Source organism: Melanerpes formicivorus, unplaced genomic scaffold, assembly GCF_026170545.1.
Source record: "Melanerpes formicivorus ecotype bairdi unplaced genomic scaffold, bMelFor1.0.p_v2 SCAF_178, whole genome shotgun sequence".
Lineage (NCBI taxonomy): Eukaryota > Metazoa > Chordata > Aves > Piciformes > Picidae > Melanerpes > Melanerpes formicivorus.
This window is the reverse complement of record NW_027142530.1, coordinates 118463-140820: the sequence shown is the minus strand read 5'-3', so window position 1 is coordinate 140820 and position 22358 is coordinate 118463. Positions and strand designations below refer to the sequence as shown.

The 22358-nt window shown below is 55.7% G+C and overlaps 1 protein-coding gene across 1 annotated transcript in view; it reads right to left on the bottom strand.

The window, feature by feature from the left end:
• The window catches only part of LOC137457418 (zinc finger protein 208-like), a gene marked incomplete at its 5' end in the record, with an annotated part of 316357 nt that overhangs the window by 245346 nt on the left and 48653 nt on the right, over positions 1-22358 (bottom strand). The window contains 1 exon segment of the mRNA XM_068169313.1: positions 12185-12602. Within this exon segment, the coding sequence (XP_068025414.1) occupies positions 12185-12602 (418 nt within the window).

Sequence of the window (22358 nt, the reverse complement as noted above, 5' to 3'; positions counted from 1 at the left end):
CCCCAGCCCCCCTCAACCCCCCCCGGGACCCCCCCAGCCCCTCCTGGCTGACTCCAGGTCCCTTCAGGCCCCTCCCCCCCAGCCCCCTACAAACCAGCCCAGGGCTCCCTCCTCTCCCCCCCCAGACCCTTTTCGACCTTGCCAAGACCTCCTGGGGGACCTTCCCCCCCCCCCCCCCCAGGAGAGGCCTTTGGAGACATCTGGGGAGGGTCCTTTGGGGTCCTGAGGACCAGCTCCTGCCCCCCCCCAGGGGTTTGTGGTGAGTTGGGTTTGGGTCTGCCCTGACCCAGGGCCTTGGGACCCCCCCCCAGAGCCTTGAGACCCCCCCCAAGGGTTTGAACCCCCACCCAGGGCCTTGGGACCCCCCCCCAGAGCCTTGAGACCCCCCCAAGGGTTTGAACCCCCACCCAGGGCCTTGGGGCTCTTCTTCAGGCCTCCCCCCAGGGATCTGGGAGGGCTTTGGGGACCCCCCCCCAGGGTTTTAAGGTCCTCCCAAAGGCTTTGAGGACCTCACTTAGGAGTTTAGAGACCCTGCCCCCCCCCCCCCCCCCAGGTCTTTAGAGACCTGCTCCCCCCCCCCCCAAAAGCTTCCATTCTCCCTCCCCCTTCCCCACAGAAGCAGCTTTTGGGGTGGGCTGGGGGCACAAAGCCCTCTCCCTTTGTCCCCCACCCCCCCCCCAAATCCACCTTGTGGGTGGGGAGGGGAGAGGAGGGGCAGTGGAGGGGTTTGGGGGGGGGTCCCACCTGCTTTTATCCTTTCCCTCTGTCCCTCTCTCCTTCTTTCCATCTCTTCCCCCTTCCTTCCCCCCTTCCTTCCCCCCTTCCTTCCCCCCTTCCTTCCCCCCTTCCTTCCCCCCTTCCTTCCCCCCTTCCTTCCCCCCTTCCTTCCCCCCTTCCTTCCCCCCTTCCTTCCCCCCTTCCTTCCCCCCTTCCTTCCCCTCCCCCTATCCCCTTCCTTCCCCTCCCCCTTCCCCCTTCCTTCCCCCTCCCCCTTCCCCCTTCCTTCCCCTCCCCCTTCCCCCTTCCTTCCCCTCCCCCTTCCCCCTTCCTTCCCCTCCCCCTTCCCCCTTCCTTCCCCTCCCCCTTCCCCCTTCCTTCCCCTCCCCCTTCCCCCTTCCTTCCCCTCCCCCTTCCCCCTTCCTTTCCCCCTTCCTTCCCCTCCCCCTATCCCCTTCCTTCCCCTCCCCCTATCCCCTTCCTTCCCCTCCCCCTATCCCCTTCCTTCCCCTCCCCCTATCCCCTTCCTTCCCCTCCCCCTTTCCCCTTCCTTCCCCTCCCCCTTTCCCCTTCCTTCCCCTCCCCCTTTCCCCTTCCTTCCCCTCCCCCTTCCCCCTTCCTTCCCCTCCCCTTCCCCCTTCCTTCCCCTCCCCCTTCCCCCTTCCTTCCCCTCCCCCTTCCCCCTTCCTTCCCCTCCCCCTTCCCCCTTCCTTCCCCTCCCCCTTCCCCCTTCCTTCCCCTCCCCCTTCCCCCTTCCTTCCCCTCCCCCTTCCCCCTTCCTTCCCCTCCCCCTTCCCCCTTCCTTCCCCTCCCCCTTCCCCTCCCCCTTCCCCTCCCCCTTCCCCTCCCCCTTCCCCTCCCCCTTCCCCTCCCCCTTCCCCTCCCCCTTCCCCTCCCCCTTCCCCTCCCCCTTCCCCCTCCTCCTTCCCCTCCCCCTTCCCCTCCCCCTTCCCCTCCTCCTTCCCCTCCTCCTTCCCCTCCTCCTTCCCCTCCTCCTTCCCCTCCTCCTTCCCCTCCTCCTTCCCCTCCTCCTTCCCCTCCTCCTTCCCCTCCTCCTTCCCCTCCTCCTTCCCCTCCTCCTTCCCCTCCTCCTTCCCCTCCTCCTTCCCCTCCTCCTTCCCCCTTCCTTCCCCCTTCCTTCCCCCTTCCTTCCCCCTTCCTTCCCCCTTCCTTCCCCCTTCCTTCCCCCTTCCTTCCCCCTTCCTTCCCCCTTCCTTCCCCCTTCCTTCCCCCTTCCTTCCCCCCTCCTTCCCCCCCTTTTTCCCCCCAGTTTCTCCCTTCCTCTCCCCATTTCCTGCCCTCTCTCTGCTGCCTCACAGCAGCTCTCTGATCTCACTCAGCACCAGCTGCTCCCAGGGCTCCACTCACTCCAGGGCTGCTTTCTGGAGGGGGGGAGCCTGCAACTGGCCAAACTGGGACCAGGCCCCCCCTTAATGGGGGCTTCTTGCCACCCCCCCACCCCCACAGAGACCCCAACCTCTGCACTGGGAAGTGCAGGGTGAGTCCTGGGGGGGGGAGGGGTTGTGACACAGCCTGACCCTCAGTGGCCCTTTCTGGCCCTAAATTGCCCCTTTTTACCCCAAAATTGGCCATTTCTGGCCCCAAATTCACCTTTATTGCCCCTTTTTAGCCCCACATTACCCCATTTTGCCCCCAAATTGGCCCTTATTGGTCCTTTTCTGCCACAAATTGGTCTTTTCTGGCCCCAAGTTGGCCTTTATTGTGCCTTTTTAGCCCCAACTTGGCTTTTTGGCCTCCAATTTGCCTTTATTGGCCCTTTCTGGCCACAACTTGGTTGTTTTTGGCCCCACGTTGGCCTTTATTGGCCCTTTAAGGTCCCAGAGAGGCTCTTTTAGGCCCCAACTTAACCTTTATTGTCTGTTTTTAGCCCCCAATTGTCTCTTTTTGGCCCCAAATTGGCATTTGTTGCCCCTTTTTAGAGCCAAATTGGCTCTCTTTGTCCCCAGGTTGGCCTTTATTGTCCTTTTATAGCCCCAAGTTGGCCCTTTTTGGCCCCACGTTGGCCTTTTTAGCCCCAAATTTGCTCTTGTTGGCCTTTATTGTCCCTTTTGGGCCCCAAATTGGCTCTTTTTGGCCCCAATTTGTCCTTTGTTGTCCCTTTTTAGCTCCAAATTGGCCTATTTTTGCCCCAATTTGCCCCCAAATTCACCCTTATTGATCCTTTTTTGATCAAAATTGGTCTTTTCTGGCCTCAAATTGGCCTTTATTGTCCCTTTTTGGCCCTAAATTAGCACTTTTTGGCCCCACATTGGCCCTTCTTGTCCCTTTTTGGCCCCAAATTTCCTCTTTTTGGCCATAAATTGGACTACACTGCCTCTTTTTGGCCCCAAATTGGCCTTTATTGTCCCTTTTTGGCCATTAATTGTCCCTTTTTGGCCCCATGTTGGCCTTTATCGTCCCTTTTTAGCCCCAAATGGACTGTTTTTGGCCCCAAATTTGCTTTATTAGCTCTTTGTGCCCTCACATTGGCTCTTTATTGTCCCCAGATTGGCTTTTCTGGTCCCAAATCGGCCTTTATTGGCCCTTTTGGCCCCAAATTGGCCCTTTTTGTCCCCAATTTGTCCTTTGTTGGCCCTTTTTGGCCTCAAATCGGCTTCATTTGACCCCTAGTTGGCCTTTATTGTCCCTTTTTGGCCCCAAGTTGGCCTTTATTGTTCCTTTTGAGCCCCACATTGGCCTGTTTTGGCCCCAAACTGTCCTTTATTGCCCTTTCAGCCTCAAATTGTGCCTTTTAGCCCTAAATTGGCTCTTTCTGTCCCCAAATTGGCCTTTATTGTCCCTTTTTAGCCCCAGTTTGGTTCTTTTCTGGCCCTACCTGGCCTTTATAATGCCTTTCTAGCCCCAAATTGGCACTTATTGGTCCATTTTTGCCCCAAATTGGTCTTTTTTGGCCCCAAATTGGCTGTATTGTTCCTTTTTAGCCCCAAATTGCTCATTTTGGGCCCCAAGTTGGCCTTTATTGTGCCTTTTTTGCCCCCAATTTGCTCTTGTTGGCCTTTATTGTCCCTATTTGCCCCCAAATTGGCATTTATTGCCCCTTTTTACACCCAAATTGGCTCTCTTTGTCCCCAAGTTGGCCTTTATTGTCCCTTTATAGCCCCAAGTTGGCCCTTTTTGGCCCCAAACTGGCCTTTGTTGGCCCTTTTTGGCTCCAAGATGGCCTTTATTGTCCTTTTTTTTACCCCCAAATTGGCTCTTCCTGGCCCCACATTGGCTTTATTTTCCCTTTTTAGCCCCAAATTGTCTCTTTTTGCCCCCCAATTGGCCTTTATTGGCTCTTTCTGGCCCCAAATTGGCCATTATTGGCCCTTTTTGACCCCAAGTTGGCCCATCCCAGCCCCAGTTGGCTTTTATTGACCCTTTCTGGCCCCAAATTGACCTCAAGAAGGCATTTATTGGCCCTTTTTGGCCCCAAATTGGCTTCTTTTGGCCCCAACTTATCCTTTATTGTCCCTTTTTAACCCCCAATTGTCCCTTTTTGGCCCCAAATTGCCTCTTTCTGGCTATAAATTTGGCTTTGTTGGCTCTTTTTGGCGCCAAATTGGTTCTTTTTAGCCCTAAATCGGCCTTTTTTGGCCCCAAATTGGCCATTATTGGCCCCTTTAGGCCCAAATTGGCCCATTCCAGTCCCAGATGGCTTTTATAAGCCCTTTCTGGCCCCAGATTGGCCCCAAGCTGGCCTTTATTGTCCCTTTTTGACTCCAAGATAGCCTTTATTGTCCCTTTTTGACCCCAAACTGGCCTTTATTGGCCCTTTCTGGCCCCAGATTGGCTCCTTTTGTCCCCAAGTTGGCCTTTATTTTCCCTTTTTAGCCCCAAATCAGCCCCTTTTGACTCCAGATCACCTTTTTTTGGACCCTAAATTGCCATTTCTGTCCCCAAATGCCCCTTCCTGCCCCCTTCCTGCCCCATTCCTGGTGTCAAATTCCCTCTTTTTGGCCCTTAAATGCTCTTCCTGTCCCCAAACTCTCCCTTCTTCTCCCCTTTCTGTCCCCTTCCTGCCCCCAAATTGCCTCTTTTTGACCCTAAATTGCCATTTCTGTCCCCCAATGTCCCTTCCTGTCCCCACCCTGTCCCTCTGTGTCCCCAGATGGGGGAGGAGCGAGCCACAGCCATCGCCCTGATGCGGAAGTTCGTCGGCTACCAGTTCACTGACACGGTCAGGAGGTCCCCAAACTGTCCCCAAGGGTCCCCAAAGTATCCCCAAGGTCCCCTCCTGTCCCCCCAGGCCCTGCAGATCAAGTCAGGGGTGGCCCCAGAGCCCCTCAAGGCGACGTCTCCATGGGGTCCTACCACCCGAGTTGGCCTTCCCCATGTCCCAAACACCTCCAGTGGCTCTCATCCACCTCCAGGAGGCCCCAGAGTGTCTCCAAGGTCCCCAAAAGTGTCCCTTTATTGTGGCCTTTATTGTCCCTTTCTAGCCCCAGATTTGATCTTGTTGGCCTTTATTGGGTCTTTTTGGCCCCAAGTTGGCTTTTTCTGGCCCCAAATTGGCCTTTAGTAGTCCTTTTTGGCCCCAAATTTGCCCTTATTGGTCCTTTTTTTGCCCAAATTGGTCTTTTCTGGCCCCAGTTGGCCTTTATTGGCCCTTTTTTGTTCCCCAATTGGCCCCTTTTGGCCCCAAATTTGCGCATATTGGTCCTTTTTTGACCAAAATTGTTCTTTCCTGGCCCCAGGTTGGCCTTTATTGTCCTTTTTTGGCCCCAAAATGGCTATTTTTAGCCCCAAATTGGCCTTCATTGTCCCTTTTTTGCCCCAAAGTGGCCCTTTTGGCCTGAACTATGCCCTTATTGGTCCTTTTTTTGACCAAATTTGCTCTTTTTACCTCCAAATTGGTCTTTATTGGCCCTTTTTGGCCCCAAATTAGCCCTTTTTGGCCCCAAATTGGCCTTTTCTGGCCCCAAATTGGTCTTTATTGTCCCTTTTGGGCCCCAAATTGGCTCTTGTTGGCCTCTATTGTCTCTTTTGGGCCCCAAATTGGCTCTTTTTAACCCCAAATTTGTCTTTTCTGGCCCCAAATTGGCCGTTATTGGCTCTTTTTAGCCCCAAATTGACCCTTTTTGGCCACAGTTTTGCCTTTATTGTCCCTTCTTAATTCCAAATTGACCCTTTTTGGCCCCAATTTGGCCCCAAATTTGCCCTTATTGGTCCTTTTTTGACCAAAATTGGTCTTTTCTGGCCCCAAGTTGGCCTTCCTTGTCCCTTTTTAGCCACAAATTGTCCCTTTTTGGCCCCAAAATTGCCTTTATTGGTCCTCTTTGGCACCAAATTGGCTTTTTTACCCCAAAATTGGCATTTTCTGTCCCCAAATTGGCTTTTATTGGCCCTTTTTGGCCCCGAATTTGCTCTTGTTGGCCTTTGTTGTCCCGTTTGGGCCCCAGATTGGCTCTTTTTACTCCCAGATTGGCCTTTTCTGGCCCCAAATTGTCTGTTATTGGCTCTTTTTAGCTACAAATTGGCCTTTTTTGGCCCCAAATTGGCCCCAAATTTGCCCTTATTGGTCCTTTCTTGACCAAAATTGGTCTTTTCTGGCCCCAAGTTGGCCTTTATTGGCCCATTTTAGCCACAAATTGGCCCTTTCTGGCCCCAAATTGGCTTTTATTGTCCCTTTTTAGCCCCAAATTCCCTCTTTTTTTCCCTAAGATGGCATTTATTGTCCCTTTTTGGCCCCAAATTGCCTCTTTTTGGCCATAAATTGGCCTTTTCTGGCCCCCAAATTGGCCTTTTTCATTCGTTTTTGGCCCCAAATTGGCCTTTTCTGGCCCAAATTGGCCTTTATTGTCCCTTTTTTGCCCCAAATTTGCCTTTATTGTCCCTTTTTAGCCTCCTGTTGGCTCCTTTTGGCCCTAAATTGGCCCCTTTGGGACCCAAATTTGCCCTTATTGGCTCTTTCTGGCCCCAAGCTGGCCTTTATTGTCCCTTTTGAGCCCCCAATTTGCTCTTTTTGGCCCCACATTGGCCTTTATTGGCTCTTGTTTTACCCCAAATTGGCTCTTTTTGGCCTGAAATATGCCTTTATTGTCCCTTTTTTGCCCCAAATTTCTTTTCTGCCCCCAAATTGGCTTTTGTTGTCCCTTTTTGGCCCCAATTTGCTTTTTATTGGCCCTTTCTGGCCCCAAATTGGCCTTTTTTTTCAGAAAATTTGTCCCTTTTGACCCCAGATCACCGGTTTTGGACCCTAAATTGCCATTTCTCTCCCCAAATGACCCTTCCTGCCCCTTCCTTGCCCCTTCCTACCCCCAGATTGCCTTTTTTTGGCCCTAAATTGCTATTTCTGTCCCCCAAAGTCCCTTCCTGTCCCCTTCCTGTCCCCACCCTGTCCCTCTGTGTCCCCAGATGGGGGAGGAGCGAGCCACAGCCATCGCCCTGTTGTGGAAGTCCATCGGCTACCAGTTCACTGACACGGTCAGGAGGTCCCCAAAGGTTCCGCAAGGGTCCCCAAAGTGTCCCCAAGGTCCCCTCCTGCCCCCCCAGGCCCTGCAGATCAAGTCAGGGGTGGCCCCAGAGCCCCTCAAGACGATATCTCCATGGGGTCCTACCACCCGAGTTGGCCTTCCCCATGTCCCCAACCTCTTCCTCCTCCTCCCCCCAACCTCTTCCTCCTCCTCCCCCCAACCTCTTCCTCCTCCTCCCCCCCACCTCTTCCTCCTCCTCCCCCCCACCTCTTCCTCCTCCTCCCCCCCACCTCTTCCTCCTCCTCCCCCCCACCTCTTCCTCCTCCTCCCCCCCACCCTCCTCCTCCTCCTCCTTTCCCCAACCCTTTTGGCTGTCACCAACCCTCTCCCTTCCCCCTCCCTGCCCCCCGGGATTGTGACCCCCGTGCTCAGCAGGGGATGTGGCGCCCCCTTCAGGTGCTGAACATGTATGGGAAGGTGGTGGCAGTGAGGCACCAGGCTGTGAGCAGGAAGAAGGACAACTGCTTCGCCGCGGCCCTCGACTCGGTGCAGAACAACATCCACGTCCAGGGCATCATCAAGGTCATCGACAGCCCCCACTCGGTGAGGCCCTGGGGGGCTGGGGGGGTTGGGAGTCCAGACTTGGTCCTTTGGAGGCTTCTCTTGGGGCTTGGAGGGGTCTTAGGGGTTTGGAGGGATCAGAAGGGGGTTTGGACGCCAGACTTGGTCCTTTGGAGGCTTCTCTTGAGGCTTGGACGGGTGTTGGGGGGGGCTGGATCCATCTTGGGGGGGTTGGAGGCATCTCAGGGGGGGCTTGGAGGTCTCTAAAGGGGCTTGGAGACATCTCAGGGCTTTGGTGGATCTCGGGGGGGGGGGGGGTTGGTAGCCCTTGGATGCCCCTTGGTTGCCCCTGAGGTGCCCCCGAGGTGCCCCTGGTGTGTGCCCACAGGCAGCCATACTCTGCACTGCAGCTCCCAGACTCCCAGACTCTGCTGCACAACGGCAGCAGAACCCCAGCCCAGAGCGGGGCCTGGGACCCCAACAACCCCAACACCCCCTGCAGGTGTGTGCCCTCAGCCCTCCCGAGCCCCCACCCCACCCCCTACCTTCCCCATCTCTCCTGTCACCTCTGCCCTCCCCCTTCACCTTTCCCCCTCCTCACCTCTGCCCCCCCACCTTTGCCCCCCCTCCTAACCTCTCTCCCCCCTCACCTATGCCCCCCGCACTTCAGCCCCTCCCACATCTGCTCCCCCCCCCCGCCTCCCCTCCACCTCTGCCCCCCCTCACTTCTGCCTCCCCATCCCCAACCCCTCCTTCATGGCCACCACCAGGAGCGGCCACCAGAGGGCGACCACCCGAGTTGGCTTTCCCCATGTCTCAAACACCTCCAGTGGCTCTCATCCACCTCTAACAGGCCCCAGAGTGTCCCCTAGGCCCCCAAAAGTGTCCCTTTATTGTGGCCTTTATTGTCCCTTTTGGGCCCCAGATTGGCTCTTTTTGGCCCCAAGTTGGCCTTTATTGTCCCTTTTTGGTCCCAAATTGGCCTTTATTGTCCCTTTTTAGCCCCCTGTTGGCTCTTTTTGGCCCTAAATTGGCCCCTTTGGGACCCAAATTTGCCCTTATTCGTCCTTTTTTGACCAAAATTGGTCTTTTCTGGCTGCAAGCTGGCCTTTATTGTCCCTTTTTAGCCACAAATTGTCCCTTTTTTGGCCCCAAGTTGGCCTTTATTGTCCATTTTGGCACCAAATTGGCTTTTTTTACCCCCAAAAAAATCAGCAGTTCAGCAAGGAACTCTCTCGAGGGATAATGGCATAGATAGACATCTGGGCAAGGCTCTCGGTAAGGTTAATCTGTGGATACACCTTTTAATGGCAGTTGCCCTGAGATACCCTTCCCGAGATGATCTCCCATGGAATCCTAAACCCTGGACTTCCATAGATGAGGGAATTAAGTGTCTGAGAGAATTTGCTGTTAGAGAGCTACTCTGTGGTGAACATGAAACTCTGAATCCTGATGACATTCCTGTGGGTACTGGTCTTGCTAAAAAGCTCATCAAGCTTGCTCCTTCTAATTATGCAAACATTCTGGCAAGCAGAATTGTGTCAGGGAATTATGGTGGAGCTCCTCCCACGGTTGTCCCATTCAGTGATCAAATGAGACAACTGGAGGAGAGCATGACACGTGGTTCTTTGGTTTCAGCCATTGAAACTCTGTCTGGAAAAACTGAGAGTTGCATGAAGGATCTGAAGGATTCCCTATCCCAATTGGCACAGAGAGATAATTCCAATTCTTCCCCCAGGTGGATACAAGTTTCATCTGTGAGGAACAGACATCCCCCAAGGAGGCCATTCCAAACCAGAACAAACCAAAACAGACCACCGAGGCAGTCACGTAGGACTGTTTGGATAACTCTGCATCTCTCTATGAAGAACTTCTTCCTAACATCCAGTCTAAAGCTCCCCTGGTGCAGCTTGAGACTGTGTCCTCTTGTTCTGGTTCTGCTTGCCTGGGAGAAGAGACCAAGCCCCACCTATCTACCACCTCCCTTCTGGTAGTTGTAGACAGCAATGAGGTCTCCCCTGAGCCTCCTCTTCTCCAGGCTAAGCAATCCCAGCTCCCTCAGCCTCTCCTCATAGGGCTTGTACTCCAAATCCCTCCCCAGCTTTGTTGCCCTTCTCTGGACACCTTCCAGCATATCAACATCTTTCTTAAACTGAGGGGCCCAGAACTGGACACAGGACTCACGGTGTGGCCTAACCAGTGCTGAGTACAGGGGCACAATGACTTCCCTGCTCCTGCTGGCCACACTATTCCCGATGCAGGCCAGGATGCCCTTGGCCTTCTTGGCCACCTGGGCACACTGCTGGCTCATGTTTAGGCGGCTGTCAATCAGCACCCTCAGGTCCCTCTCTGTTTGGGAGCTCTCCAGCCACTCTGACCCCAGCCTGTAGCTCTGCATGGGGTTGCTGTGGCCAAAGTGCAGTAAAGTTCTCTAGTCTATCAGCAGGCACATGTGTCACATCTCAACTGGTCATTCTCTACTGGCATGTGTGTCATTAAGGCAAAGAAGAGGTCAAAATAACAAAACTGTATTTTAACATGTGTACTGGAGCAGAATGACCTCCCTGCTCCTGCTGGCCACACTGTTCCTGATACAGGCCAGGATGCCATTTGCCTGCTTGGCCACCTGGGCACACAGCTGGCTCGTGTTCAGCCTACTATCAACCAGTACCACCAAGGTAGCTTTCTGTCTGGCTGATCTCCAGCCACTCTGACCCCGGCCTGTAGCACTGCATGGGGTTGTTGTGGCCAAAGAGCAGCACCCAGCACTTATAGGGGCTCTGCCTCCAACCAGATGGAAGGGAGAGACAAATTGGTTTGTTGGATCACACAGAACCAATGGCCTGGCAAGTTGAAGCCATGAGAGGATAAAGCTTTAGTAGATACAGGTGCCCAGAGTGCTCTGACACCATCAAACCATGAGGGGTGGAACCCATCTGTGTTTCTATTGTGACAGGAGGATCCCCACATCTGGATGTGTTGGAAGCTGAGTACTGGGATGCAAGCCACAGTTTGCTTTCACTTGGAGGCATGGAAGGAGTCACTGGACTCAAACTGCCCCAGAGGCGGAAACACAGCCCCAGCATTTGCAGCATTTGGACTGGGCATGGACTGATCCAGACTGTGCTGGAACAGAGTGGAGCTGCAGAGCACCTGCAGTGAGCAGCCCTCTGAGTACTGCAAAGCGACCTCCTGTGGAGTGAGCATGGACAGAGCCTGAGGTGTGCTGCTGATTGCTGCTGGGCATGGTGCAGATGGCACAGAATGAGGGCTTGGGAATATCAAAGGTTAAGTTGAAAATTTGCTGCCATTACTCCACACCATCCTGCCTCATGCCACCTTCACAGGGACAGTGCTGGCTGGAGCAAAGGACTACAGGGCTTGAAGTTCAGATGGCAACATGAGAGGCTTCCTGTTCTGGTTGCTGCTGTTGGGTTCTGGCTCTCAGGTGCTGGCTCTTTGCTGAGGGGGAGGGCTGCAGGGGTTTAACTCCAGGCTGCTGCTGCTCACTGCTGTGCTTCTTTCTGCAAACAGCCTCAGGTCAGTGTGCATTATGGGATCTCATTTGGATTCTTCTCTGTTGATGTTGTCTCAAGTCCTTATCTCAAGCCAGAGGGGTTTTTGGTTCCTGTGTGTGTTATTTTTCCCTCACTTCTGTTTTTGGGGGGAACAGGCAGCTTAACCTCTTCTCAGCTCTTCAACCTGTTCCAGCCCCACAGTGGAAAGCCAACAGAAGCTTTCTGAGTTCTTCCAAAGAGCTCCATGAGCTTGCCCCTACACCCTCCAAAGATCCCAAAAGTCAGTCCTAGGACCATCCAAATCCCAAACACCTAAGATCACCTGAAAGCCCCTGAAGAATGCCTCTGAGATGTCCCTCAAGACTTCTCTGAGAACCTCATTTTCCCCTTCCTGAACTGGGCACACAGCTCCACCCCATCCATTGGGAGCAAATGCCCCCAAAATTCAGGCATTGAGGCAGGGATATCTGAAATAAAAGCAAACAGACAGGATTTGGGTAACTTTTGGGTTTTATTGACATGATTGGTGAATATACAGAGAGGATTTCTTACCCCAGGGAGACACAAAGCATTGGGGAAAAACCAGACAGACCCTGGGGAAGAACCAGATAGACTCTGACAAAGCCCTGCTGAGCTCCACTGGGAGCTCCAGCTGTGCCAACTGAGCACTGTAATTGTTCTCATTAGCAATAATTGGTGTTAAGAAGGGCAGAAGGTGTTGGTTGCTGCTGGTGTCCCCAGTCCGTGAGAACTGCAAAGGAAAAAGAGATGATTTTGATGCTGGAAAGGCCCTCAAAGATGGGTCACGATTACCCAACAGATTTTAGGTGGATTTATGCCTCCCCTCCAGTGCAGGCTGCTCTCAGTTGTGGGTGCAGCGGTGATTGCTGAGGGATCGCTTCTGGGTGAAGCTCTTACCGCAGTCGCACAAGTGCCGTGCATCTCACCAGTGTGGGTGCGGCGGTGCCGAGCGAGACTTTGGCTCCGTCTGAAGCTCTTCCCACAGGCAGCACAGGTGAAAGGTTTCACACCTGTGTGGGTGCGGTGGTGCTCAGTGAGAGTGCTCCTGTGTCTGAAGGCCTGGCCACACTCAGCACAGCTGAAAGACTTATCGCCAATGTGCACGCGACGGTGATCTATGAGGCCTGCAGACTGAGTGACGCTCTTGCCACAGTCAACACAGCTGTACGGCTTCTCACCGCTGTGGATGAGTTGGTGCTGGATGTATAGAGTACTCGTGCTGAAGGCCTTGCCGCACTCAGCACAGGGGAACAGATGCTCTCTAGTGTGGATGCGGCGATGGATGGTGAGAGTGGAGCTGTGTTTGAAGCTCTTGCCGCAGTCCCTGCAGGTGAAGGCCTTCTCACTGGTGTGGGTGAGGCGCTGTTGCCTAAGATGAGAGATCAGCCTGAACCGCTTGCCACAGCTGTCACAGATGAAGGGTCTCTCTCCCGTGTGGGAGCGGCGGTGCTGGGTGAGATTAGAGCGCTGGGTGAAACTGGCCACAGTCGACACAGATGAAAGGTTTCTCTCCAGTGTGGGTGCGGCGGTGCTTGATGAGCTCAGAGTTCCAGCGGAACCTCTTGCCACAGTCACCACAAGCGAAGGGCTGGGAGCCAGGTTGTGGGCAGAGGTGCTTCACTAGCTCTGAGCTATCTGGGAAGCTCTGTCCACACTCAAGGCACTGATTCAGCTCTTTGGGTGACACTGAGGGACCTGCTCTGGCTTCATCCTCCTCCATACATTCCTCCCCCTCATCCTGCTCACCTTCATCATCCTCCTCCTCCTCTTCACAGTTGTCATTCTCAGCATCATCCTCCATCTTCTCCTCTTTTTCCTCCTCAACTTCCTCTACCTTGGGACTGCACATTGGCTTCTCCAACTTGATCTCTGGGTGTTGCTTCTTGCCAGAGTCCTTCTGTGAGGCCATACTGTGGGAAGGAGGGGTCACAGCTGTGCAATAGGGAAGATGGAAGCACCTGAGCCCAGGATCTCAAACCCTCAGATCCTGCCTGGGTCATGACACTCCCTGACTCCCAACACCCAGCTGGAGAAGAGAATGCAGAGGGGACCTCAAACCTTCAGTTTCTGCCACAGTGTGGGCACAGACCTCCAATACCTGTGCTGAGACCCCAGGTTCCTGTGATCAGTGCGCTGAGGTACCCTGGGGCTTACAAGTGGTCTTGTCCTACTCTCCTTGAGCCTGGTGACATTGGCAGGGTGGTTCCTGGCCCAGCCCTGTCCTTTGATCTCCCCTGGCTCAGACAATGGAGGTAGCAGCACTGAACAAAGAACACCAAACCACCTCCGACCTTCTCCCACCACTCTCCAGATCCCAACCCCCAAACATCACCTCCTGCTCACAACTCACCCACAGCAGCCTGGAGCATTCCTCAACTCCCACAACACCTGATGTGCCTCAGAGCTCCTATAGAGAGGTGAAATATGCTGGACAGGAGGAGGTGGAGGAGATTGGGAGCTGCCCTGGGGGCCTAGGATCCTGCTGTTGCCCTGCTCTGGGTTCCTTACCTGTTAGGCTGCTCCCAGGGACAAATCTGCAAACTGCAAAGGGCTCAGAGGAGAGCACTGACCTACAAGGGATGGCTCAGCACTGCCCAGGACCAGGCAGCACAGCTCAGCCTTGCTGGGGACAGCTGCCAATCCCAGCACTACAGCCACAGCACACAACCAGGGCTGCTCAAGATGGGAGGCCTCAACAAGTACAGACTCAGCTCCTTGCCCAGCACACAGCCCCCAGCACACAGCTGCAGGCCAGCACCACAACACAGCTGCCTCCACACAGCCTCTCCCAGCCCTTGCCTAAAGCTTCCTCTCACTGCCTGCCCAGGGCTCTGCTGCCTGCAGCTGCATTTGACAGCAGATCTTGCTCTGGCCACAGCTCTCCTCCCTGGCCCTGCCCCTACCACACCCACTCTGTGCTCAGCTCTGCCCTGCACACACCTCTCTGCTGCCCACTCCCCAACAGAAGATCACAGCAGCCCTCAGGACACACACAAAGGGAGCTTCATGCTTTCTGGAGGTGCATCAAATAGTGAAGGGACTTGGGCATCTTCTTGCTAAACCTCTTCAGCCCTCACTGGGATGCTGGAGGAGTCTCTGACTCCTGCCCAAATCTCACACCTCCAGCACCCTTCACACACCTGCAGCCCAAAGAGACTCACTGGAAAGGGTTTGGCTTCCTTCTCTCCCTGACCATTTCTCTCAGCTTGCTCTTTGCAGTTCTCCTGGAGCTGCCACTCCACATCCCCAAGAGAAAAGGAGGTTTGATGGGAGGGCACAGTGCCCATGGGCTGATGTTCATCTCCCAGCTGACACATGCAGAGCTGCAGCACAATTCACTCCTTTCACCTCCTCAAATGCTGCCAGATTCTGCCATTCCCTGCACACATATTTGCCACCTGGGCCCTGCATCCTTTCCTCCTTTTGGGGGGACAAGGCCTAATTCCTGCCTGACCACTCCCAGGCACTTCCCTCATTCCCACCACATCCATGGCCCTGCTGCCTTGGCTGTCCCATGGTCCTGTGGACCCCAGCTCCACTGCCACTGCAACTGGAAGGGTGGAGTGGGAAATGCTGTGGCTGAGGAAGCATCTAAGGAACTGGGCTGGAAGCAGCAGCACAAGAATGGAAGGGGCCTGAGACTAAAGGCTGGGATCAGCTGGAGGGCTGAAAGAACAGCACCAAGCCAAGGGGGGGTTACAGATGAGGGCTGGGGAGGGACCCTGCAGACACCTCAGGCAGCAACTGATGAGAGCAAGGGGGACAGAGAGGGAGTGAGACCTCAGGTGACTCCTGCCATGGGTTATGGCTGGGCTGTGTGGCTAGGAGCCCTGAGTGCCTGCTTGGGCTGTGCTGGATGTCAGGAGGGGACAGGGGACTGTCCTGAGCCTGGCAGGGTTTGGGGCTTTGAGCTTCTGGGGTCAGCTGCTGCCAGCACCATTGGAGGTAGGAGCCAGGCAGAGCCACACAGCTGCTGAACTAAGCCCTCCCACCCCCTGCAGCCTTCACCCTCCATCTCTCCATCTAGTGCTCCAGCTCCACTCACTTGCTGCCTTCTCAGAGTCCCCAGGGCCCCACCAAGTCTCCAGGGCTGATCTACACAGCCCAAGAGAAATCCCTGGATGAGAGCATGGAGGAGAATCCCTGTGGTGGGTGGAAGGCACTGGAATATTTTACACCAGAGAGTAGAGACCTCCAGCAGGGACAGCAGAGTCCAGAGGGACACCACAAAGTGTCATCTAGCTTAGTTCATTCCCACAAGGCCTGCACTCAATCTCTACAAAGGAACAGCACAGGATCTCCAACCTCCTTTGCCCTTCCTCTCTGCTCCCAGCAACAGCTTCTGGGATCTCTCTCTGCAGAGGAGCTTTGAGGCCTTGGCAATGCTGCCAACTGTGGCCTGCAGTGGCCTGGCTCACCTGGGAGCTGCCTACCAGACTCTGTAACTGCAGCTCTTGGGTATGGGGGAGGAGGGGCAGAGAGGCATGGGGGAGGGGGAAGGCATTTGGGGCCTGGGGTTCTGGCCTGCTTTGGTGGAGCTCTGGAGGAAGCTTTGGCCTAGGGAGGTTGCTTGGCTCCCGTGGCCCAGGCACACTATGGATTGTTGTGGATTGGATGCTTTGCACTGTAGGATGCAGCTCTGAACAGCACAGCCATGGAAACTGCCCAATTCCATCCAACCCTCTGGCCACAGCTTGGCATCAACTCCTTTCACCAGGCTCAAAGAGAGCCTCTCTGCCTCCTGAAACCTAAGGCAATACCCTGCAGAACAAGTTGGAGGAGCTCAAGGGGACAAGCTGCAGAGGGGGCCCAGGGCAACCTCCTGAGCTTCAACAAGAGCAAGGGCAGGGTCCTGCCCCTGGCCTGGCACAATCCTCACAATCAGGACAGGCTGGGGGAGGAGGGGATAGGAAGCAGCCCTGCAGAAAACCACTGGGGGGTGCTGCTGGACAAGAAGCTGGACAGGAACAGACAGGGGGAGCCTGCAGCCCACAAGGCCAAGGGCAGCCTGGGCTGCACCAAAAGCAGCAGGGCCACAGATGGACAGAGGCCATCCTGGCACTTGGCTCTGCTCTGCTGAGACTTCACCTGCAGCACTGCAGCCAGCTCAGGAGCCCTCAGCACAGGAAGGACATGGACCTGATGGAGAGGGCCCAGAGGAGGGACACAAAAATGATCAGGGGCTTGGAGCAGCTCTGCTACCAGGACAGGCTGAGGGAGCTGGGGGTGTTCAGCCTGCAAAGGAGAAGAGAAGGCTCTGGGGAGACCTAAGAGTGACCTTCTGGTACCTGAAGGGGACTACAAGAAGGCTGCAGAGGGACTCTTTGCAAAGCCTGCAGGGACAGCACCAGAGGCAATGGCTTCAAACTAGAGCAGAGCAGATTGAGATTGGAGGTGAGGAACAAGTTCTGCACCAGGAGCCTGCTGGAACACTGCAACAGGTTGCCCAGGGAGGGGCTTGAGGTCCCAGCCCTGCAGAGGTTCAAGGTGGGGCTGGACAGGGCTCTGGGCAACCTGAGCTAGTGCAGGATGTCCCTGCTGACTGCAGAGGGGCTTGGACTGCAGCACCTTTGCAGCTCCCTGACAACCCAAACCACTCCAGGATTCTAGGAGTCTAAGTTCAGCCTCCAGGGAGAGCAGGAAAAAGATGAGGCAGAGGAGGACAAGGAAGAGGACAAGGAGGAGGAGAACCAAAATCCCTTCCCAACTCCTCCACACCTCTGCCAAATTCCTGGAAAGCTCTTCCAGCTCTGCAGAGTTCATTCTGAAGAGAGCTGAGGGAGTTGCTAGGCTCAGGGATGTCTTGCACACTCTGCACAAATGCTCCAGAAGCTTTCCAAGTGCCCTCAAAACCAGCAGCACAGCTCTGCTGCCACACAATGCCAGGCTGCAGGGGACCCCAAGGCTCAGCTGCTCCAACCTTGCCATCTGACACTGGACTGGAAAGGAGCTGGCCCAGCCCCCTGCCAAGCTGAGCCTTCCAACTCTGCCCTGCAGGGCAATCCACCACTGCCCTGGGGAGAGGATTCCAAGGGCTGACTGGCAGGGAAAAGCTTTTGCCTCTGCAGGGCACTGTGCCACTTCAGCTCAACTCTTGCAGCAGCTCTTTGAGATCTGCCTTTGGAGCACCACAAACTCTGAAGCACTGCAGTGCAAAGCAGCTCAGCTTCAACTTCCAACTGCCTGAACTCTCACATTTTAAACTCAAGGCAGGGGCCAAGCTCACACCCAGCCCCCAAGCTCAAGAACCAGCAACTAAGGTCAGAGTCAGCTCCCAAGCACAAGAATCCAGATCAGAAATGCAGAACCAGCCCCCAAGCTCAGAGCCAGCTCCTAAGTTCACATCCAGGCCCCAAGCTCAAGAGCCAGCCACTAAGGTCCAGAACCTAGATCTGAAGTGCAGACTGAGCTCCCACGCTCAGAGCCAGGAAGTAAGGTCAGAACCACTTCCCAAGCTCAAGAACCAGTCTCTGACTTCACAGACAGGCCCTGAGATCAAGAACCACACCCCAAGCCCAGAGCCAGCAACTAAGGTCAGAATTGCTTTCCAAGCTCACACCCAGACCCCAAGCTCAAGAGCCAGCAGCTAAGATCAGAGCCAACAACTAAGATCAGAACACTTCCCAAGCTCAGAGCCAGCCCCTGAGCTCAAGAACCAGCAATTAAGGTCAGAACACTTCCCAAGCTGAGAGCCACCTCCAGAGCTCACACCCAGCCCCCAAGCTCAAGAGCCAACCACTAAGGTCCAGAACCTAGATCAAAAGGGCAGACTCAGCTCCCAAGCTCAGAGCCAGCAACTAAGGTCAGAACCACTTCTCAAGCTCAAGAACCAGCCCCTGACCTCACAGACAGGCCCTGAGATCAAGAACCAGACCCCAAGCCCAGAGCCAGCAACTAAGGTCAGAACTGCTTTCCAAGCTCAGAGCCACCTCCTAAGTTCACATCCAGGCCCCAAGCTCAAGAACCAGCAGCTAAGATCAGAACACTTCCCAAGCTCAGAGCCAGCCCCCAAGCTCAAGAGCCAGCAACTAAGGTCAGAACCACTTCCTAAGCTCAAGAACCAGCACCCAAGCTTCAGAACCTTGCAGCAGCTCTTTGAGATCTGCCTTTGGAGCATCATAAACTCTGAAGCACTGCAGTGCAAAGCAGCTCAGCTTCAACTTCCAACTGCCTGAACTCTCACATTTTAAATTCAAGGCAGGAATCAGGCTCACACCCAGCTCAGTAGCTCACACCCAGCTCCTATGTTCAGAGCAGCTTCCCATGCTCAGAGACAGCAACTATGGTGAGAACAACAGCTGAAGCTCAGACCCAGCCCCCAAGCTCAGAGATAGAAACTCAAGTGAGAAGCACTTCCCAAGCTCTGAGCCAGTCCCCAAGCTCAAGAACCCACATCAGAAGTGCAGAACCAGCTCCAAAGCTCAGATGCAGCTCCCAAGCACAAGCAGCAGTTCAAAAGTGCAGACCCAGTCCTCAGGCTCAGACCCAGATCAAAATCCAGACCCAGAACCCAACCTCTCACATTTTAAATTCAAGGCAGGTGAAAAGCTCACACTCAGCTCCTATGCTCACCACCTGCTCCCATGCTCAGAACAGCTTCCCCAGCTCACAGCCAGCCCCCAAGCTCAAGAACGAGACCAAAAGTGAGACCCAGCTCCCAAGCTCACACTCAGCCAAGCTGAGCCAGCCCCCAAGATCAAAAACCAGCAACAAAGGTCAGAATCACCTCCCAAGCTCAAGGACCACCTCTTGAGCCCAGAGCCTGCCCCTAAGATCCAGAACCAAGATCACAAGTGCAGACCCAGCTCCTGAGCTCAGAGCCAGCTCCCAAGCCCAAGAACCAGCTGCAAGCTCAGATCCAGTCCCCAAGCTCAAGAACCAGCAGCTAAGGTCAAAAGCAGACCCCCCCCCAAACCGCACAGGCTCCAAGCGCCAAGCTTGCAGAGCTCCCCCGGACCTCACAGACCCACCCCCACCCCGTACCCCGCCGATCTCCCCCGGATCCCACGGACTCCCCCCCACATATCCGCAGAAGCCCCCAACCAAACCCCACCGATTCCCCCTAGATCCCCGCAGAGGCTCCCCCCCGCCCCAGCCCCACCGACCCCTGCCCCACAAACCCCTCCCCAACCCAAGCGACCCTCCCGACCCCTCGCAGCCCCATAGAGAGCATTCCCTGATCCCCACCCCACCACCCCCAACTCAGCCCCACAGACTCCCTCACCCCACCTGAACGGCAGGACAAGGGGGAAGCAGAGAAGGAGCAGGAGGAAGAGCTCAGCGCACAGGGAGCCGCCGGCCCCGGCAGGCTGCTGGCGAGCAGAGAGCGCTGCGAGGGAGACCCCGGCCCGGCCCCTCCGGCTGCTGCGGCCACGTGGGACGGGGAGCGGAAGCAGGGAGCAGTCTGGAACGGAAGCCCCGCCCACGGCCGGGCAGCCGCAGCCAATGAGAGGCGGCGGGAGCGCGGCAGCTCCTCCCCCTGGGCGCTGCCGAGGCACAGCCAGGAGCTGCCCCTGCCGGCCGCGGCCGCCATTGTTGCTGCCCACGGCCGGGCAGCCGCAGCCAATCAGAGCCGCCGCAACAGCCCAGGCCATGTGAGTGGCGTTGGCCATGGGGGTGCAGTTTTTCATTCTTTGTGTATGCCTTTTGCAAACTGACAATGGTTGCCCTAGGCTGAACTGAAGCTCTAAGAGCTACAGGACAGACAGTGCTGCTCCTATTGCAGTGGAGGACACTGCCCTTGAAACCTTGCCAGACACTAAGACAGCTCCTATCAAAGACACCTTGGTAGTCACAGTCAAAGCTGTGGCATCAATTAAGCCATTCAGCAGTGGCCTGATGGACGCACAGGTAGGTTACAAAGCAAAGCAGCTAAGACCTCTGCTCTCTTGGACCACTTGTAGCTGCAGGATTAAGGGAGAGAGGTTTGAGTTCAGGCTCAGAACCACACAGAAGATCCTTTCTGGCTGCAAACAGAGCAGTGGCACTTTCAAGGGGAGAGTCAACTTCCTGGGGGACAACTGCCTGTTAGGTTTGGGCTCAGGTCTCTGTAATGTGGACAGAAGGAACATGGGGTGATGGCACACACATCAGGAGGTCGTTTAGGTCACCCTCATGCAGCTGCTGGGGATACCCAATCAGTAAACCAGGACAGTCTGAAATGGTTTACAGACCAAAACAAAGAGCTAAGCCACTGAGAGAGACTGCTGGGATGATAAAAAGCAGCTTTAGAGAAGAAGAACACAGGACAGGGAGCAAATCTTCCATAATCAAGAGGTGGAGCTGGATGGAGAGAGAAACCTTAGCTGCTGGCTCCCAAAGACTACAAAAGGCACATTTGATGCTGCACAAGAAGAAACCTAGAGAAGCTGGGGAGGACTTGACAGCTGGTGCTCCACAGTCATGAGAATGTAACTGCAATGCATTGGGGTTTCAAACAACATCACCTCCCTGCCCCACAACATCTGGCCCCCAGCTGAAGTGCTGTGGATCACTGCTGTCAAGAGTGAAGGAACAGAAGCAAGCTTGCCCAGACCTGAGCTGCTATTTGAATCAGGTTCATGGACCAATGGCTGGAGTTACCTATTAGCAGGGACTGAGACACTGAAACAGGGGAGCAGTGGAAAACCAAATTGCTGCCAACACAACACATGCTGCATGAAAATCCAGCACACAGGGGCAGAGCTGTTAGCCTGAAACCAGACTTCATACAGGAACAAAACCAAATCCATTGGCACAGGTAACAAGGACTAACAGCCCCAAGGGAAAGACAGTAAGAGGAGAGGGGAAGTCAATGTTGCTGCAAGAGGCCAGCTCCAGCAAGACATCAAAATGATTGTTAGGCAGCAACAGACTCAATCAGCACTGGTAACAAGCCCAACCCCGGGGACACTGCAAACGCAGCCAGGAAATAGCTCTGCAGAGGTGGGGCCACAGCAATTGCTAGATCCAGACCCTGGACAAAAGGCACAGGAAATGACCTTGCTGCTGCTGCCAAACACCCAACAACCCAACCCAGACTCCTCACCCTCTGGCGCATCGGAACTGAAACCAGAGACTCCCTTTGGATGCGAGGTGCTGGAGGGCGAGCGGCAGCTGCCGGCTGCTGAGCTGCGGCGGGGCGGGAGGGGCTGCGGGGCCGGGGAGCGCTGGGGGCGGCGGCTATGGCTCAGGGACCTATTTGTGTCTCTGCCCTGCACAAGCGCTTTGGGGTCCTCCAAACCCCTCCTCAAACTTCCTCCTGCAGCCCCAAGTCCTCTCTCTCCAGCCTGCAGTCAGAACTTTCTTCCTGAGCTGCCTTCAGCTCACAGCCTAAGGGAAAAAGCTCAAAGCCAACCTGAGACCAAACCAATCTGAGTGCAACCCGAGAGAGGCTGCTGCGAGGGCTGGAGGCAGCCCCAAGATGTTCCGCAGCAGGCAGTGGGAACCTGGGGACTCCAAGACAAAGGCAGGAAGGAAAACCTCAAGGCTGAGCTCCGCACGCCCCGCGCAGCGCCGGGGCCCAGCAGCTCAACGCTCCCCGGCTCTCAGCATGCCCCGGGGCCCGCCCAGACCCTTCCCCGCTCCGCTGCCGCCGCCCGCAGCGCTCCGGCACCGCTGCCGCTCCCTTGGGCACTGCTGTTGGCTCTCTCGGCTCTGGGGGGAGTTGTACAGCTCAGAGAGAGGTGAAGCTGATCCATAGCCATCGATATCCCCACGGAGCCCTTTGCATCGCCCCAGCACACTCCCACCCCCAGTGCCAGCGCCAGCCCCGCCTGGTGCTGAGTGCGGGCAGCAGGGCTGGGATGAGAGTTGCACTCTGGACCCCGTCCCTCCCGGCCGCTCTCTGACACCTCACCGCCCCCCCCCATTGCTGTCCCAATGCACATCCTGCACAGCACAGACTGCAAACAGCCAAGAGCTTCAGGAGCCAACCCCGCGGCCCCCAGCCCCGCCGGCACCCCCCTGCCCCTGGCCCAAGCCAAACAGAACAATTCCTCACCCTCCCCAAGCCTGCCCCAGCCCCACGGAGCCCCCTGCCCCCCGCGCCCCTCCCGACCCCCAACTCCACACACGCCCCCGGCAGCCCCACGCAGCCAGAGCCTTCCCCGCTGCGCTGCCGCCGCCCTCAGCGCTCCCCGGCCCC